This window comes from Lolium rigidum, chromosome 3, assembly GCF_022539505.1.
Source record: "Lolium rigidum isolate FL_2022 chromosome 3, APGP_CSIRO_Lrig_0.1, whole genome shotgun sequence".
Classification (NCBI taxonomy): domain Eukaryota; kingdom Viridiplantae; phylum Streptophyta; class Magnoliopsida; order Poales; family Poaceae; genus Lolium; species Lolium rigidum.
Window position 1 is genome coordinate 165809478 of NC_061510.1, and position 20147 is coordinate 165829624.

The 20147-nt window shown below is 45.0% G+C and overlaps 2 protein-coding genes and 1 pseudogene across 2 annotated transcripts; 2 read left to right on the forward strand and 1 right to left on the reverse strand.

The window, feature by feature from the left end:
• Positions 1-1653: 1653 nt before the first annotated feature.
• Positions 1654-9384, forward strand: LOC124702653 (annotated as a pseudogene).
• A 5823-nt stretch (positions 9385-15207) lies between these two features.
• LOC124695774 (cold and drought-regulated protein CORA-like) lies at positions 15208-17072 on the forward strand. Its single transcript, XM_047228589.1, has 3 exons — positions 15208-15347; positions 15969-16050; positions 16146-17072. Exons 2-3 carry the CDS (start codon positions 15969-15971, stop codon positions 17021-17023), a joined length of 960 nt encoding a protein of 319 aa, XP_047084545.1. The 5' UTR covers positions 15208-15347; the 3' UTR covers positions 17024-17072.
• A 1856-nt stretch (positions 17073-18928) lies between these two features.
• LOC124695775 (putative ripening-related protein 5) lies at positions 18929-19498 on the reverse strand. The gene has a single exon (XM_047228591.1). It carries the CDS (start codon positions 19496-19498, stop codon positions 18929-18931), a length of 570 nt encoding a protein of 189 aa, XP_047084547.1.
• Positions 19499-20147: the final 649 nt, after the last annotated feature.

The following is a 20147-nucleotide window of genomic DNA, read 5'->3' on the forward strand; positions in this document are numbered from 1 at the left end:
GAGATATAGAGAGATTCATACTTGTAAGATTAGGGATCGAAACCTATATTCCAAGTAAAATCAAGATTTTTGAATGAAGAGTCTTGCATGGTATGATTCCTTGTCGGGGTGTGCTTGCTAATAGACACATTGGTAATCAAGGGGATGCCCTATCTGCAAGGTAGGTTGTGAGAACATTAAGCATATGCTCTTTACATGCGCTAGAGGGGAAGAGATTTGGAGATGCCTGGGTATAACAAATCAATTGAACGAAGTACTAAAGCTGGATCGGTCTGGATCGGTTGTGGTACAAGACATTATTATGAGAGGAGGCCGGTTACAAGATCTGGATAATATTGGTTCTGCTGAATTGGTCTTAACTGCTGGTTGGTACATTTGGTGGGAGAGGATGCAAATAGTCCATGGTGAAAATGTGCAATCCCCTTTCGGTTCATCAATATCGATAGTGGTTATGACTAGAAACTATATGATTTCTTCGAAATAGGCACAAGCGAAGAAGAAGGAAGGATGAAAGAAGCCGCTAGAAGGAAAACTTATGATCAATATTGATGCGGCTTTTGATGTGGACTCGGGAAAAGGAGCAACGAGAGTGGTTATTAGAGACTACACGGGACAATGTGTGGCATCATCACAATTGTTTTTACCCCATGTAGTGGATGCTCATATGGCGAAAGCATAAGAATTCCGTGAAGGCCTTATTTTGGCGCAAAGGATTGGCTGTAATAATTTCATTATTCAAACAGATTGTGCTCAAGTGGTGAAAACTGTGAAGCAGGGGGGTTCTCAGCTACAACATCAGCTGCTATATATGACGGTTGTATTATCCTTTGGAGTGGCTTTGGTGATGTGTCTATTCAGTATTGTAATAGGGAAGCAAATAAGGTAGCCCACGAGCTTGCTAAAGTCTCTTTTAGTTCTGGTAGTTCTTGTACTTGGGTCGATGAGCCTCCAGGTTCATTCTTAGCAAGCTCGCAAGTGATGCAACAATTATGTGATAGTTGCAGCAAGTTTCAGACACACTTTTTTTTACTAGGATACCTAAGAGGATCGAAAGGTTTTCAATAAAACGGCCTGCTAGTATAATATATTTTGTTTCGGAAATTCAATTCGGCACATGGGAGCATATGCTCCTGCCACCGGAAAAACATTTTGAAATGTTCAAAAAATTCAAATAAGAAATTTCTCGCTTACGTATCAACATTTTACGTGCGCACATCAAGTCTTGCGAAAAACCGACATTTTTTGTGACTTGTGTAAAAAAGACAAATAAAACGTCTCGTACACAACCTCTTTTTACACAAAAATTTGTCTTTTTTACGGATGGCACTCAAAATGTCGGTTTTCTGTGAAACCACTTTTTGAATGTGTAGAATTTCAAGATGTATCCACTAAATTTTGTGTTCAAATTTTTCAACATTTTAAAAGAGCATTTAAAACAAAGTTTAAAAACCGGGAGCATATACTCCCGGGTGAACTCCTAAAAAAAGTTCATTCTTGCAAACTCGCTAGCAAAAGGACCATGGAGGAATGGCAAGATCGAACGGTTCTGCTCTTCACTCTTCCACAAAGCCCAAAGGGTAAAAGCGGGAAATCGCCCACAGGCCACAGATTCCAAATTCCAAACCTCTTCTCGCCGTTGCTTTTGCTTCCATCCGGAAGCCCCTAGCTATATCTCCTCCCCACCAGGATTCCGAGGCTGGCGGCCGTCTTCTTCTCCCCGTCGCCGCCGGAATCTTGGCAGGGCAGCTAGTTTTGCAGCTCGGGCTCTCGCGCCCCGCCGCCTCCGGAGTTCGATGTCCGTTTGTACCCGATGGATCCGCACCGCCTGAACTGCCCCGCCGCCGCCGCCGCCGACACCGACGACACCGAGGACTGGGGTAATCGCAGGGCACTATTTCCTCGCAGCTTCGATTTCTTTACATCCATGCTTGTTTTTCGAAAAATAGTAGCATGTGGCTTGTGATATTGATGTGTGAATGTTCCATGGAATCATCCTGCGCGCGTGATCTAATCTCTGCTGCGTTCTGGGGTGGATGCAAACCAAAACACCATCCATAATAGTAACACCAACAATAAAGAATGATTTGATAGGGAGTAAAGTGGAGGGAATGAAAAAATTGTTGGTCATCATTGGTATTGCTCCAAGTTATGGATTCTAGTTGCGAAGTTGTTAGTTATCAGTAGTATTGCTTGTGGGAGCTCTATATGAAAATCGCAGGTCCAAATATGCCCGCTGCGTGTGCTGCATAGTTCCAACCTTGGTGGTGTTTTGGAGTACAAGTGACTTGTCTATTCAAGCCAATTAGTTATTCACAAATTTGCTCGCATTTTCTGTTCTCAAACCATGCAATACTAGGTAATACATCTACCAGCAGGTTGTCGTCGCGTACAGCGTGACCCCCCTGTAAAACCATGTTATGACACTCCCACCAAATGGACCAGACATAAAGGGTACCATGGTGTCAAAATCCTTCTTTTTGCGCTGAGATCTGCTCTTGTGCATAGTCAGCTACCACTCGTCCAGGGATTCTATGATTCTATCCCAGTGGAGACAGCAGAGCCTGTGCCAGCTCAGCTGAGGGCGAAACCCCAAAGTTGTCGTGACCATGGGCAGCACGTGAAAAGTTACTCAGCTGTCTCCGGTTCCTAGGACATGGGAACCCATGGGGCAGGTGCCATGGCTGGGGAGACTATGGGCTGAAGTCTATCAGCAGTTCAGCATTGGTGCTGCAGGGCAAGCCAATGGAAGAAGCGACAGAATGGATAATAAACAGCTCTATTTCAGAAATGTAGAACAAAGAGAATGAGGATAAGTAGGTGCGTGCACATGTTTGATCCGCTGACCCATTAAGTTTCTTAGTTAAAACCAGTAGTTTACTAGATGAGAATTACATAAGAACCTCATACAAAGGACTGTGGAGGTACCAGGATTTATTGATTTGAGATAACCTATGTAGTTATTGAGCTGTTGACATGTCTTATAAGTCTCAGTGAAAATATTTAGACAGATGACACAAAAGAGTTCAACTAATAGGCCAATTGTTTTGGAAAACTCAGAACCTTTCTAAGTACAAATCTTTCAATGTGTACATCTGGTGCTTGATTCCTTTGTGCCTAATCACCAACAGGAGGCAGCCAAACATGTTCCTTTTTTTTTCTGTGACGGACAAATTGATATCACTTGACCTTATCCTACTTTCCGAATATTGCATAGCTAGGCTTACTACACAAGTACCAATCCTTTTTTTTTTCTGTGACGGACAAACACACTGAAAAACATTAACCTTGAATTAGAAGGAAAAACAATCATGTCTACTAGGTTTGTATGCGTAATTGAGGCAGCTCTTGCATAAAAAAGGAACTGTTTTCTTGGAGAGGCAATGAAAATGCTACCTTGTGGTGTTGTAGCCCGCGTCATCGCAATCGTTCGGCTGTGTGATCAAGAGCCAGAGTCAATGCGGCATCTGATCCTAACATGCCCCTTCTCAAGGCAGGTCTGGTATGATACACTGTCTTGGCTACGGCTCGCTTGCAGGCCACCTGACAACGAGCTCGCCCTCAATGGCTGGTGGGTCGCCGCGAGACAGACCACGCCGAAGCCAATGCGCAAGGGCCTTGCAACAGCGACGCTCCTGATGCCTTGGTTGATTTGGAAGCACCGCAATTCATGCTTCTTCGATGGAGAGCGCCCTTCAGTCCCACGAGTAAACAAGAAGATCAGCGCCGAAGCAGCACTCTGGGCCAGAGTAGGGGCGCTTGGCCTTCGTGCCATCTTGCCTGCAGACTGGGATGTCCATTGATCATTTGTAACGCCAAACTGTAAAACAGCCTCGTAGGAGGTGTGAAACTGTAACAAATTCTTTTATGCAATGAAAAGAAACACAATGTCATTGCCTTTTCTCGAGAAAAAGAATGCTACCTTGTCCATTTCTGGCAATATTCCTCCTATGTTTGAGATCCACAACGAAGGAGATCCAGCTAAACCAATTAGCGAACTCTTCCTTTTCTGTAGTACCTTTCTAGTCTACCAGATTGCTTAGTAAGTAGTCAAATGCTAGAGAATTCCTATCTAATAGATGCTCGAATGAAATTATTCAGTAGACCTTGATGTCATAAACAAATACCACAAAGAGATCTTGCAAGACATCCTTGTGGCGGGCAATTAGGATCTTCTCTTAATGATTATTCCTTTGATCCATTGCCATCCTACTCAAGGGACTAGGATGGGAAGTTCTGACAGTTGGAATAATTTTCTCATCCTAAAGGCTATGTGGCGTGTGCACTTGTATCCTAAATCATCGTTCTTCTTTTTTTTTTTTAAAGAAGAAGAGGGGAGCACATGCTATACATTTGGGGACATTTATTGCTTTCTTGTCGAATATGAAGTTTGCGCTGCATTATTAAGGTCATAACTGGATAGAGAGACTAATACTCCATTATTTGGAGTACTTTTTGTGGGGTGAAAACATTGTGATCTTGCTTGACACCTTCTAATGCCGTGCCTTCTTTTATTTGGAGATCATCCATACGAACAATATGTTTTGTCTAGATAAGTTGGATTCTTCCGAAGTTCTATTCCCAGACCGCGTAGCCCATTTTTTAGAAGAATTCTATGAGCGAAGTAGGTCACCTGCAGAAAGCCTTCACATTTTCTTCCCATCAGGGTTTGCATGCACACATGCTACTAATGTGGATGACCTATGGATAGCTGAGCCACACCACTCTGAACGAGGGCCCCGACAGTGTGGCAACTGGCAACAAGTGCCATACATGTGGGGTATTCTACTTAATGACGTACATGTGGGGTATTCTTTTGTGGCTTGGGCCAATTGGTGGATTGAATTTATGAAGCCTTTTACTAACATATCCATAAATTCAATCCAGCAAATTGGCCTGAAGAATGTAGATACTAGACGCCCCTTGGTCATGGCGTATTTAATGGAGAGAATTCCTTATTTGACACTACTTGAACACATGATTCCCTATTTGACACTGCAAAACTTTTTCTTCCCTATTGACACTTGGCTAAATTTATTTCCTTATTTGACACTCTAGTTCATTTTGAGCACCAACGGTGTTAAATAGGGATATGTAAAGATGCTTTTGCCCCTAGTGCATTATGTGACCAAAATTTTGCACAAAACAAAAACAAGAAAACTGTGACATATTTGCTTGAGGTTAAATGGCCAAATCAAACCCATACATTTGGTCACTTAGCTGACTTTAATTTAAAAACTTAGTCCTCAGATTTTATTTTGAAAAATTCAAAAATTGGGCAGAACCTTCCCTGTAATTTGACCATATAGCTGGCATAGCTCCAAGGAATGGATCTTCTAAAACATTCCCTGAAAATAATATGCCAAACTATTGTACTATAGATGTATAATAATCCCTAGTTTGGCGCCACCCTTCTGATGTCATGATTATCTAACAAAAAGAATTGCCATTCTTTCTTGTACATGTTTAAAACTTATGGAAAATAATGAAGATAAGAAACCAGGCTGATGAAAAGGAAGCTGGAACCTCCTCGCAGTAGGCTGGACCAAAATCCAGCCGAGAGAGGGCAGCCTTTAGAAGCAAGAGGTTGGGAAACCAAGAGAAGGCTTCGCCTTTTCTTATCTTCTTCCCGGCACAAAAAGAGGGATTAGCATTATTGACCCCATGAGTTTCTGTATACTTGAGTTAACAGCTGACAAGCCGACTCACTATTAAAAGAAAGTAATAGTGGAAAATTGAGACATAAAAGTTAACAGCTCCATTCTACGTCATCTTGATGCTGAAAATTCGTACATATACGATGATAGATATTATGGGATGAGAATAAAATTCTCTCTAGAAAATGAGGAATTGAACAATCAAAAGAATTGACACATCAATAATGCTTTCTATCAGACACATCCCCCCTCCACTGACCAACTCCACAAGAAACACACTGGAACTGTATGCAACACTTTGTATGGAAAAAAAATCATGGACTAGATCATGCAAAAAATTGTCCATTAAAATTGTTGGAGATCCTTGAAGATAGGCTAGCGCTTCTGGTCGATCAAATAGTCCTCAAGCCCGAGCTCGAGCCTGCATCCGTGGCCAACCCTGCAGCCACAGCCATGCCGCGGCTAAGCTCACCTATGGGCGCTCTGCAGAGGCGCTATGGCACATACCTGCAGGTTGCAGCTGATCTCGCCAACGGGCGCTCCGCAGCCCCGCCATGGCCCGAGCCCGCATCTGAGCTCGCTGACAGGTGCTCTGCTGCCTTGCCTTCTCTCCGCCCTGCACCTTGCCTGCCCTCTGCTATCGTGCCTGGGTCGCCGTCTTGGGCGCCCTTCACAGCCACCCTGTGGCGCCCCATAGCTCTCGCCGCCACCACTACTATGTTTCATGCCGCCGCTATGGCTTGGGTACAGGGGTGGCATGATTTCTCTAGACAGGGACGGGATGATTAGATTTTTTTTTTTCCAGCGTTGCACAAGGACTAGCGGAGGGGTAGCTTAGTCCAAGGAAAAAGAACCTGATGGCCAAGTGCAATGGAATGGACGACGATGTCAAATAAGGAACTAAATTTAGCCCAAGTGTCAAATAGGGGAGAAAAGGTTTTGCAGTGCCAAATCGGCAATCAACATTTTAACTACTGTCAAATAAGGAATTCTTCTATTAAATGCGACCACTTATGCAATCCGAATGGCCTCTGCTGTGTATAAGCTGACCAATTTAGGGTGGTTTGGCTCAGCCTCTCAGCTCTGTATAGGTCATCAGTAGCACCCCTCCATGGAAGCTACCTCGATGGGAAGAAGTTGTGAAAGCTTTCTGTAGTTGAACTATTCCAACTAGGTTGGTTGAGCTATAGGGACTCCAAATATTATTGTCTCGGTCTGGAATAAAACTGCATGTAAGAAATTGGAAACCGAAACATAATGTTGACTATGGTTGATTGCATTAGCAGTGAATTAACATCGGGGAGACGTTTTCGTTTCACTTTGTCTTTAAATGGTTTCTTTAAATAGAAACGCATCTGCCCTTCAATATATTGCACTGGCCAATTTCTCTTTTCATAACAAGGAGCAACAGATGAATACTGGATTTTCAAAGAGAATAATATAGGGAGCAAAGTGCTAGAGGAGACGTTTTTATCCTGCTCCCTGAAATGATCCCAAGATGCCATTATAAGGACACTCGAGCGAATATATGGTCCTCCACCAAGAACCACCTAAAAACAATGTCAGAGGGCGATGGAAGCTATATATGTACTCTTTTGGGAGGGAGGTAAACACAAAGGGTGTTCTTGTTCAGTTGTTCCTCGTGAAAATGATCACAGCAAACTTGGAAAGTCATGCCTCCATTAAATTTAGAGTGAGATGATGGATTTTTTCCTAAATGAACAGTAGGATTAGGAAGTTTGGGAATAGAAACTTAGAAGGATCTAACATATTTATTGACGGAAGATGATCAATTTGATAAGGCCATTTAGGAACAAGGATGATCTCCAAATAAAGGAAGGCCTAATATTAGAAGCATGTCAAGCAAGGTCATGGTGTGTTCACCACACAGAAAAAGAAAAGTATTAGTCTCTCGAACCCATGTTTCATGCAATGACCTTAGTAATGCAGGTAAAACCTCATATTCACGAAGAGGGAAATAAATGGCCCCATATTAAGTTCTTTCCTCTTCTTTGAAACAAAAGGATTGATGATTTAGGAAACACAAATGCCCCACACAACATTACCCTTAGGACGAGCAACATATTCAACTGTCCGGTCTTCCCAGCTTAGATCTTTTGGTACCGAATGAGGCTTTTCAGCAACACATTGCCGTAGGTGCTCTAATCTGAACCATCATCTACGCTAAAGTGATCTGTGCCACATTTTGTTTCCAGCAAAGTCTACCAAAATAGGAGAACATATTTAGGGATGGAGAGGAGCTGAAATCCGCGAAAATTTCGCTCGGATGACCTTGACGTTGACATGTGTAAGTTTACCATTGACATGTGTAAGCTTACTGCTACAGTGGCTGGCACTAACCTGAAGAATCGGGTTTGGTTAAAATATTGGATCATTTATACCTACAGTTCCTGAGAAGGATCAGAATCGTCAACTTTCACACCTGTTTCGGCATTTTTAAGTCTGCTAAGTTTGTACATGAATGCTGCCAGTTCTACGTCTGGGTTTAGTATTTCTACTAACATGGATCTTACGCTGTGTGGTGTGATCTCATAGTATATAGTATTGAAAATTAGAAAACCTCCTGAAGATCTCTTGTATAGAAGTTAACTCAGGATAGTTATACACAGTTTGAAGATAACTGTGTGCTGTACCATGCCTTTTAGAATTTTGAAAGTGAAATGATTATGTGTGGAATGTACACAAAACATAGGTCTCTGATATGTATTCATCAGCTTTCATTGTTCCAGGATTCTGCTTGTCAATCTCTTCATATTAGATTTTTTGTTCTATCTCTATGCTGATAAAATAAATAGCAACTCTTGACCAATTTCCAGTTTACATTATCTAGTACCTTTTGGCGTGGACAGGACAGTTTGTTCCCTTGGATACATGTTCTCAGGTTCAACTTGTTACATGTGACAGATAATGAGGACTTTGTGATTCCAAGCTTGAGCGTTGAAGAATCTGATCAGGGTGACTGGGAAGTTTCACAGGCTTCTGCACCTCAACCACCTCCAAAGGTCTCTTTCCAATCACGCTATTTTATTGTGGAACTCTTTACCCAAGTAACAACACTAGCATATCTTTATTTGCTTGTGCATGAACGAGGACCAACTTGCGCTGTAAAGTAGCAAGACACATAGTGCCCTGCTTTAGGAAACATAACTGCCCTAACATAAGGTGGAATTTAATTCCACAAAACAAGTAACTTGTATTGTGCAGTAGCAAAGCTGGGGAATCTGCCTGTCGCTGGGTGGATAATTGTCGTCTTCCCTTTTCCTTAATTTATTTATATCTGATGCCTTCAGCAAGAGCCTACCAAGGACACGGAGAACATCTATCTTGGTCCTCACTGGGCAGCGCCATCTCGGGGAAAGAAGCAAGAAGAAGCTTTAGCTACATCCGGGCACCGTGATAAGAACATCAAGGTGAAGGAAGCTGATCGGAAGGTGTCTGGAACCGGCCGGGATAACAAAGGAGGCTTCTTGAGGGACTTCCACCGCTACAACAATGCTGGTCACCATGTCAAGTAACCCATACAAACGATCCACCGGAACATCCTGTGATGTCACTTTCCAGTCAACAGTGAGCTAAGGGTTCTACTATCTATCATCGGTGTAATTGAAATTCCTGCGGGTCATTGGTCTAATTATTACCCAGCGACATTTATACTTCAAATCATATGTACTGCGCGTCTGCTGCTATGGAAGAATGGGTTTGTTTCTGATGGAATTGCATGTTATTCTGGACCATCTTTTCTTGCGGTTCCCAGCATCTGATTGTTCTGGCTATATCGGGGTGGAGTTCGTTCTGCACTCGTTGTTCGCAGCGAGTTGTAGTCATCTTGTACTAAAATTCTGCCTTCTATAAAGATATGGTACGTCTTTGACGTACTCTCGAAAAAAAAAAAATTTGTTCTGGCTATATGAGATTAACAGTGTTAGCGCTCATCGGGCAAGGTTGTTGAAGCATTGCTTTGTGGGTTTGTTTCCACATCAGTCGTCTGGATGATTAACGTGCCTTCTTGGCGTCTTGTTTGCCATCATGACATCTCGCTTGGCATTCCATGTCGTGATGATTAGTATTTGATTTTTGAGCAAGGGGTCGTGATGATTAGTTATAGTGGCTTGGGCAGGGACCGGATGTGAGCCGTGAACGTGCCCCTGAACGTCATCACGATGTAATCGATCGAATGTCGACTTGATATCTATAAAACCATCCAGATGCTCTCTTCGTTCTGATCATGGCAGTAAAGTTTCATGGAAAGATGAGGGCATGCATGTCGGTTGGAAAGTCCACTGATCTATTTTTCGAGAAGTCTGCCGATCTATTCTTTGAAGCATATTGGGTTTACCGCTCTTGAGAACGAAAACGGGTGTCGTTTGTCCGATTTGGCATCTTCGGAATGAATAACCTTTTTAGGAGTCTTCCCTACCCTAAACCCTCCTGTTGCTGGGAGGTTCTTTAGTTTTCTTGTTCTTTTTTCGGTTCCTTTCCTGGCACTTGACATTTTACAGCTGTTCCTTTGTACATAACGCGAAAGCAGAGCACCTCCTCTTCTTCTTCTCCTAAAATAGTAAAGGAACGAAACAGCGATAGCAATAGATAGTATAGTATCAAATCGATAGTTTCAGAAAGTAAAACAGGGCAATTCGATATGGCGTGACAACATTAGACATTGCGCCATTGCGGTACAGGTAAGTTGGGTTTGATTGCACGTACACGGTACACCTGACCTAGCCATCGTGTGCCCACTCCATGGCCAAAGGCCAACAACTCCTCTTCTATATGTCTTGCCCGTGAGAGCGACCTTCCTCTTTCAATTCCTTCCTTTTTTCCACTAACGATTCACGTCAGTGGTAGATGTCAGTGCCCCACTAGAAATACTTGCGATTTCGAGCTCGATCAATAGCTCAAGGACAACTTGCTTTCCTTTCAGGGGTAGCAGGAAGCATCAAAGGTGTGTGGTGGGACACCGCGACTGCCTAACCAGGACATCTGGAAAACTTTGTGCGTACGCCTTTCCAACTCCGTGCAAACAGCGGGAATCATTTTGCACTGTTCTGTGTGTGAAGCTTATGGGAACTTTATTTATGCATACGGCTTCCAACTCCGTGCAAACAGTGCGCGTGCGTACATTTGGAATCCTTTGGCAGTTGGCGCACTTCTGTCTGGCCGGCCGGCTTCTGTTGCAATGCACTTGTTCCGTTTACTCCCTCCATGGGCCAGCCGGCGGATACGAAAAGCATCCGTTTCGATCTATTTGGATCGGACCGCGGATATGAAATTAGACTCGTTGCATCATATGTCCATTTGAGACTTTGAGTCGGGAGACTGTCCAGAGCTGCCCCGTGCAAATGTATTGGTTTTCATATATTTCATAGATAAGATAACATAATTTACAAAACAAGAAAATGCATACAACTTGAAAACACAATACTCCAAAGACTTTAAACCCTAGCCCACTCGTCATCGTTGGGAAGCTGGGTCAAGACGACGAGCACGGGCATCTCCCATGGCCAGTTAGGCACCAACACGTCCATGGTGATCACCGGTGCAGGAGGAGGAGCGACTGCGGCAGGAGCAGGCAATGGCGAGGGCGTGGGCGGTGTGGTTGAGGCCTGCAAGGCCAGCCTGACTGCCTCCTCCTTGGAGACGCCTGCCAACATGACCGCACTAGCATAGCTGGGTTGTGGCCACGGTGGCTCCAGCTGTTCGGAAACAAGGATTGCGGGCCTCTTCGCCTCCTTTCGTCCATGTCGTTTGGCTGGGCTGGGAGCCGGTCAAGAGTTCCCTCCTCCTTGGCGACCTCGGCCATGTAGGCGAGGTAGCCCACGAAGTCGTCAGTGTCATCCTGGGTTTCCTTGCCTGAGATTTCCTCGCCGAAGAAGAGCTGCCTCTCGGGCTTTGGTGGCTCCTCCGCGGCCACATGGACGCGGCTAGACACGCGTTCGCGTGGTAGCCAATGAGAACACGACCTCGTCGTCGTTCTTCTTTGGCTTCCTCCATGGAAACACCCTTTTGCCCATGGTGTCTTGTGGAAGTTGCCAGCGAAATTGGAAGGCTTGAGTGAATGTGAAAATGGGGCGATGACAGGGGCGTTTCTGATGATCTTAAAAAGAACGGCCGAGCACCGGCCTTCAATTCCGCCGCACGTCTTGGAGCGGTGGTGAAGCCAAAACGCGTCATCGCAGGCCATCGCTAGAGAGGACACGATTCAGGCCATGTTTCATTGCGAGGTGGGCCCGAGGCAGCAGGGAGCGGACGGGTGGTGCGTCCATGATGCATCCCGGTGAAGCAATTCGAACCTAAATTTGAGTCATGAATGCGTCGGTGCTGATAGGCCTGTCACAATGCGTCAAGCTGATGGGCTAGAGGTTTACCCATTTTCTGTCCGTGCGGACTGAAACAGATACTTTGATCCGTTTGCGTCAGGCCGCTGGAGATGCCCTAAGTGCTTTAACTTTTTTCTAAAAATTTGACTATCTTTTTACACAAAAGTAACGAAATATGTGATATCAAATTAGTATTTTTTGAAACTACATGTCAAGATGAGTCTAGTGATACCAATCTAATGCCATAAATGTTTGTACTTTTTTAAAAAGGTTCATCAAATTTAACTAAGATTGACTTCAGATAAAGCTAAATATACCCTTAGTACTACCTCCGTTTCAAGGAACAATACGCACACATATTCTAAGACAAATTTTAACCATAAAAATTGAGTAACAAAATTTTATTTATATTATATATAATTAGCACCGTTAGATTCGTATTGAAAATCACTTTCTAATAATGTTAATTTCATACAGATCATTTTTATATATTTAAAGTAATTTTTGGTTAAACAAAAGACACGTAAAACAAGGACTCAGGTAGTACTTTAGAACGGAGCGATAATGGGTGTGCCCACACCGCTGGTGCATGCACCGTAGCTGCTGCTTTCGGGCTAGCTTTCCTCAAACTATTTTCAGCTCGTCGAGGTCAGTGCTGCTGTTGATCAGTGGTTACGCTGTTTCTTGAGATCTGACGGCTCCTGTTAATTTGGCTGCGATAGCACACGTTTCTTGCTTGGGTGTGCGTGAGCCGTGAGAGAGCTGCGTAAGCGCACAAAGATACAAAGTACAGCAAAGTAGCAATCTCGTCAGGTGATATTTTTCTTAACTCGTCCTTTTCTTATAATTACCCTTTTTTCTTCTACAGATCCGTATCTTTTAAGCCTTGGGTGCGTCGGCCATCTTCTTTGGACGGTGCACTAGCTCCTTTTCTTGATCTACATTCCGTACCCCGCTAGCGACGGCTCTACTGTATCCTCCTTCCCCGCCGAGCGAGTGGTGTATGAAAAAGACGGCTGTCCTCGATGGAAAATCTTCGCACAAGTTAATGTGAAACACCGGGTGATGAGTTCCACTTCCATGCATGGAGGAGGAGCCTAACTTTGAACCCTGTCAATCTTATCCCATGGGACCTCGTTGACACACTACCCGCTGCAAATTAACTGAAATACCGTCTACATAGATACAATTTAGAAAAACATAAAACATACTCCCTATTACAATTCGGAACGGACTAATATATAATACTATTACTCCCTCCATACCGAATTATTAGGCTAAATTAGGTCAGTGCTGGGACCTAGGTTCCTCATTGGCGATGGTTCGAAGCCGAAGGACCTGCTTAGGCCACGGTTAGCACATGCATGACCGCTCTCTCTTCTTCCTTCCCTCTATGCATTGGTTAGTTCACCACTTCAGATTGGTTTCACACGACATGCAATGAAATGGAGAGGAAATTGTGGGAACAGGGATCGGCCGGGAGGTTTTTTGTGAGAAAAGGATGCACGTAGGGGAATAAATTAGGGTAATTAATACATAATTTAGCCTAACATCTCGGTATATCTTCGAACCTCTATTTGACCAGTAATCCGGTATGTAGGGAGTACTTAAGGTGAAGCGCCGAGTAAGTTCCACTTCCGTGTACTAGGAACCTAAGTTAATTATTGTTGTTGAAAATAGCTGAATTAATTACTTAAGAGCCCTGCTTCAGTACACCCCTTCCAAACCCAAACAAGTAAACCAGTCTTTTACTACTAATTAGTTATTAATCAAACTATACTTTATTAGCTCGCCGTGATCCATACTCGTACGTCTGTAGGTATAAAAACTAATAAGCCATTTTTTTTGTTCACCTGCACAAAAGGTGGCCACGACGACGATCCTACTTGTCTCATTTCCCATTGATCATCTTCCATCAACACCAATATAGAAATCTTTGTCGTCATTTGGGTTGAAGAAATCGGCCGTGCACTGGGCCGCTCAGAAGAGGGGGGGGGGATCTTCCTAGCCGAACCTACATCGCACCACAAAAGGACCATACACCGCTTGATTCTGCACAAAATGTCGTCACCGTCCTGTCTCTCTGCAGCCCAACACTTTCCCTTGTCATCATTTTGGGCGCCGGTTCATTTTGAGCAATAAGGACAACAAAGCAGAGAAGTAATTTCATGAATGAGTTCTCCCTTTGAATTCTAAACAATTTTCCTGTAGAAGTCAAAGAGGATAATCCATTAGAATTGGTGAAATTGGAAGGAGAAGTTGTTGACCACCATGGTTGTTGTTAAGGAGTACTACTATTGATCTGGGTCTAGGTTTACTATTCTCGTGCCCCAAATCCCTTTAAGATCTTGGTAACACAAATTGCTATTTGTCTAACCCTCCAGTCATTCTATTTGTGCACATGAAGGAAGACGACCATGGACATGAACAACGAGGATGGGTCCATGATGTACAAATTTCACATGTATATGAATACATACACGTATAGTACATATTTAATCGGATCATATGGGTTTGTATTGTCCTAGATAAGAGAGGCTATCCTAAAAGTAAAGCCATATAGGGTTTCCCCATTTCGTTGCCTCTGATTGCTTTGTGACCTTGGAGGTGTGGCATACCGTGTAAACCCTCGTCGATATGAGGGTTTTTTTTTTTTTCAAAATCTTCTTCTACATGGTGAGACAGTAGTGCGCTACACATTTTAAAGTTCAAATAAGGTCCTTCCTACTTTATTCTTATTTTGGTGGTGCGTATAGCACCGGCGAAGGGCGCGCAGACTTGGATATCATGGATCTCCTAGTATGTAGTCGATTTTCGTATTTGTTTTTTTCGAATGATTTTCGCATTTGTTGAGGTGATTTCAAGTCTAACTCTTCTGATCTAAGCTCGTGATCTGGAGCGCTAGTGACGTTTTCGGAGGGGTGTACCAAGCAGAAGTGATTAGTTAAACCCTGTGAAGCTTATCTCACGGGAGCTCGCCGACGCCGACACACTGCTAGGTTCTGGGCCAGGATAGCGGTGCAGCAGTTGTTACGTGTGGGTGGCGAGGATGGCCCACGTGGCCGCTCCCTGCCCTATTTTCTGGTGGCGTAGGGCAATGATCCGCGGGAGAGCCCGTGGCATCACTGCGCTAGCTTAATCATGCGCGTCACTGGGTGCTAGCTAGCTCAATCGTGCCACCAGCAAGTTTAAAAGCAGTGCTGCCACCCACCGCCGGACCCTCACTCCGTCTCGTCCTGCTTCCTTCCTTATCTCTTCTTCCTCTTGCCGCCCTCTCGATCGGCTAGCTCCTGCTCTCGCCGCTAGCAAGCGAATTGAAGGTGGCAAAACCTTGGAACACCAAGGGCAGAGAAAGGTAAGACGACGGCCGACTCTCTTCCTCCTTCGTCTCTCCCTGTTCGTTTCTCGTGAAGATCATTTTTTCTACTCCGTAGTTCTTCCTGGTTGCTAGACGTCTATGTGTATCAGTTAATTTGCAGCTCTTACATTCCGCTACTGCGAAAAGTATACGCGTTCCTCTTCTACGATTCTTTCACCCTGTTGTTTGCACTTCTCACTTTCCCTTACTAGCAAGTTTGTTCACATGGTGTGCCGACTGCCGACTACGCTTCCTACTCTGTCCTTCAAAGTAGGAGACGTTAAGTAGAGATCAAGGCAACAAGATATTCCTTCGTTTTCTCTTTATTAAACTATAAATTGACCAACTACCTATCTATCTAGTCGTTGATCCGGAGATACGTCGGAAAAGTAGCTAGTACTATTCCAAGAGCAGCAATTAGGATTCTAGTTCACTTGTCCTCCGCTGGCTTCTCTGAGAAAAAAAAAGAATTTCATTAAAGATTCTGTCAAGTCCTTGTCCCTGATGTCATTTGTTAGTACTGAATAAATTAGAGCCAATAAATTTATCAGGGAATGGAACAACAAAATTTGAGATTTGGACTCACGAGTCTTTTTCACTTGGATGTTCTCTTGTCAGATGTCGACCATCGTCATGAGAGTCGACCTTGAGTGCGACAAGTGCTACAAGAAGATCAGAAAGGTCCTCTGCAAGCTCCAAGGTCAGTTGCCTTACATGCTAGCACAGCAGACTGTAACCAAAAGATCCGTGGAGTACTCGCTTATGTAATAACTTCATTTATGTGTTGATGATCAGACAGAGAGAACATCAAGATGATCTCGTACGACGAGAAGAACAACGTGGTGACGGTGGCGGGGTCGTTCGACGCCGAGGAGGTCTCAGACAGGCTCTGCTCCAGCGCCGGAAAGGTCATCACCGACATACAGGTCGCCAGAGGGAACCAGATGATGATGCCCGGCGCCGGCAAGGCGGCGCCCAAGAATCCCGGGAAGGAGAACCACGGCAAGAAGGAAGGACACGGCCATGTCCAAGGTGGCCAGCAGGGCCATGGCCAAGGCCACGGCGGCCAGCAGGGCCATGGACAGGGCTACGGCGGTGGCCAGCAGGTTCAAGCCCACGGAGGCGGCCACGGTGGCGGCGGTGGCCAGCAGGGTCATGGCCAGGGCGGCGGCCACGGTGGCGGCGGCGGGAAGCCGGACAAGACCAAGCACGTCAAGTTCGACATGGACGACGACGACGACGACGACGACGAATTCGACCAGCCCGCCCACCACGGCAAGGGTCACGGACACGGGCACGCCGGCGAGAAGCCGAGGGTGTTCACCACCAACACTGCTGTGGCACGGAACGAGGCCCCGCGCCCCCAGCAGGGAGCGTCGATGGCAGCGATGGCGCCGATGCGGATGCCGGCGCCGGGGCCGAGCATGACGATGATGCCGCAGGCTTTGTCCACGCCGTCCATCTGGCCGGTGCCGCCGCCTGCACCGTCGTACGGGTACGGCGCGCCGGCGTACGGATACGGCGGGGCGCCACCAGCCGGAGGGTACTACGGCGGGCCCGTGTACGACCACGGCGGGTACGGCGCGTACGGAGGCGGTGCGTACGGTAGGAATCCGTACCAGCCGCAGTACTGCTACGAGGAGGAGCCCAGCGCCGGGTGCAGCGTCATGTGATGTGATGAACTCAACACGGATCAGAATCAGATGACCAACCATGCTTTGGTGAGCAGAGCAGAGCACACATGAAAAACCATCTATACTTAGTCTGCACCTAGTATTACGTTTACCTTGGTTTTCTTCGTCTTTTCTTTTTTTGACAGGGTGCTTGGTGTCAGGGTGTGTGAATATGATCGTGCGCACAGCTTCATCGTGTCGCTGGCCGTTGCCAGTTTGTAGCGTATGTGTTCTTTCGTGTATAGATATGACATGTTATCAGGGTAGTTTGTTCGATCCTCCGATGTAAAGTTCAGCAAACATATGACTATATGAACATGATGGGTAGTACTTCGCTCTAACTATCTCCTATGTGAGTATTTGTGAACCAATTCTTGTACAAGCCATTCACCACTTCACATAAGAAAGCTCAAATTTCCATGTGAGGTTCACATCCAAAACTGGACGGCGAAACCACGAGGCCAACAAGTTCGCGATGTGCAAGAGCTCAGAGAGGACGGTAACCGAGCAAATAGCGCGGCTACGGGGTGTGTGGGAGGGGTCGACGATGGCATCAAGGCGTGAGCGGAGCGAAGTAGTGTTTTGATAGGGCCCAATTGCAGGAGGGGTAATAGGGTGAGGGTGCCAGAAAGATACATGTGGGGAAACTTACAAAAGGGAAAAAAACTTTAAACCATGAAAGAAAGGTCTATGGTACCCTACAATAATTGTGTTGTGGTAGGAAAACAAAGAGGCAAAGGCACATTTAAGGACCGCGAAAAAATGTCATAGACATTTAAGCTTTTTTAGAGTGACCAACAAACTTTTTTCTCTTTCATTACGAAGAATAGTGAATATGATAAAAGGTAGTTATGTTTTCAAAGGAGACATGCCAAAAACTCCTATACAATACACACACGCTCCACTTTTGTATTTGCACGAGACTTTGGGGTTCGGATGGAATAATGGCGTATGCCCCTATGATGATGTCCTCAAAGGAGAGTGAGTCACCTTGATGTCATTATTGTGCTATTGAAGATGTGGCGTGCCATTCCCTTTCTTCTTAAATATTCCACATGATGTAGATGAGGTGGCTTCTACGCTGCTGTTTTTGGTCATCATATTTTTTTATCTTCTTCTAAATTTAAGATTGTTTTGTAGTTATTTTATTGTGTGTGGTTGTATAAATGCTATGTTCTATTTTAACAAACATGTCTTATGGGGATTTCCAAATATAAAAATTCATATTAAGCATTTCTACGTGGGATGTTTGATTCTAGGATTGGATCCCATAGAATCTCTACTTCTTCCGCTCTAAGTTTACCCATACATATTTCTTTTCGTTGACTCAAACTTTACGAAAATAACTATTTGTATATTTTTTTATGACACGGTCAAAATTTTTTTGGTGTAAGCTTAATCATGTAGGATAAATTAGGCATGTTACAGTTGTACATTTTCTCTATTCTTGTATGTTTAGAATCTAACAAAATCTAAGGGACCTGGGTAATGTGAGGTGGGAGGAACACATGCAAAGTGCATCCTAAGGACCTCATAGCACAATGTGACAACCTATTCTTTGATAAGACCAGCCAACCAACTCTTAGTACCCATGATAACATTTTTTTACAAAACTAGTTCCCTCTTAAGCACCAGTCACACAATAGGCACATGCACTTACTATATTTCTTCGTTCTCTAGATCCATATTCTCATAGTTGTGTTGCCATAAAATAGTACCAAATGTCATGTATACCACATTCTAATGGCACACATACAACACCACATTCTAATGGCAGTATGACACACATACAACACCACATTCTAATGGCGAGTATGACACACATACAACATATACATGTTACACTACTCGGGTACACATATCAACCGCGTGTGATCAAAGGGTAATACACAAAGGCATTGGTATTTACTGTTCCGACCAGGTGATATCCTCCATACCAACATTTTGATCTAGACCGAGGGCGTTCCACACTGCTGGTGAAGCATCAATGATGTTGTTGTCACAAGGGGGCTCATAGTTATGCTCACCGTCGCAACCGTACACAGAGTCACACTCGTCCACCACCTTAGCATACACGGACTTACCATTGGCGGTGATCTTGATTTTGTGGCCGCAACGAGCCATCTTCTTGAACCAACCCGTGGAGAGCGCAACAACCATTTCCTTGTCACTGTGGTAGGCCTTATCACACTCCGAGGGGCCACCGCCGTCCTTGCCCTTCTCGAAACTGTTGAGTGTGAGGACGGCCTTTGTGGCTGCAGTGACCGGCGGGGAGCAGTGGTATTGTGGGTACTGTTTTCCATCCTCGCAACAGTCCGGGTCATTGCTCCTTTCGCATTTGCCAGCCTTTCCTGGGAGATAACCACTGGCGTGACATACATCGAGGCTGGGCCGAAGGGACGATGCAACATGGGAAGCCGAGAGGGTAACCAGGAAGAAGAGTGCCACGGTAGCTGCGGTTGAAGCAGTAGCCATCTTTGCTTGCCTTAGACTCTCCTTCTCACACTATTCTTGAAATCTTTGTTTTGCTTTGGCTTGATTGTTGGGTGCTTGTCATGTATGTGCTTTTATATGATAGCTGTGTTGCCAGTTGCCACTAGGTGTGAAGTGTGAACGTGGATTTGGTGTCTGCCACGGCAATCCGTTGGTATGTTCAGATGAGAGATGAGACTGCACGGACTTGGCTGGCGATTTGTCCTGCCGTTAAGGACGGTTATCTCGTTGAATAATAAATTATTTACATGGGCCGAATCGCCGTTAGAGCCCTTCATTAATACTTTAATAGTCTAAGCCTGTTAGACCGTATCCATCATTCGCCTCGGCCATTTCTCTTCCGGCCCATACTCTTGTATTATCTCATTTTCCATTTTCCAGAAGGCGACACCAGATTCTTAAAAAAAAGGGTCTCCACCGAGCCCGGTGACTCCCCGTCGCTCCCCTCGCGGCCGGAGCAGGGAGGCCGGGAGACCTAAGCCGCAGGCTACCGCCGCCGCGGCGTCGCCGTCCTACTGATGCTCTTTCTGCATCATCGGCTTTTGCCTGCCGGGCTCCGGCCTAGCCGGCCGTCGGTGAGTTCGCATTCTATGTGTTGTTTACCCTCCAGCGCTAGATTTACTTATGTGGT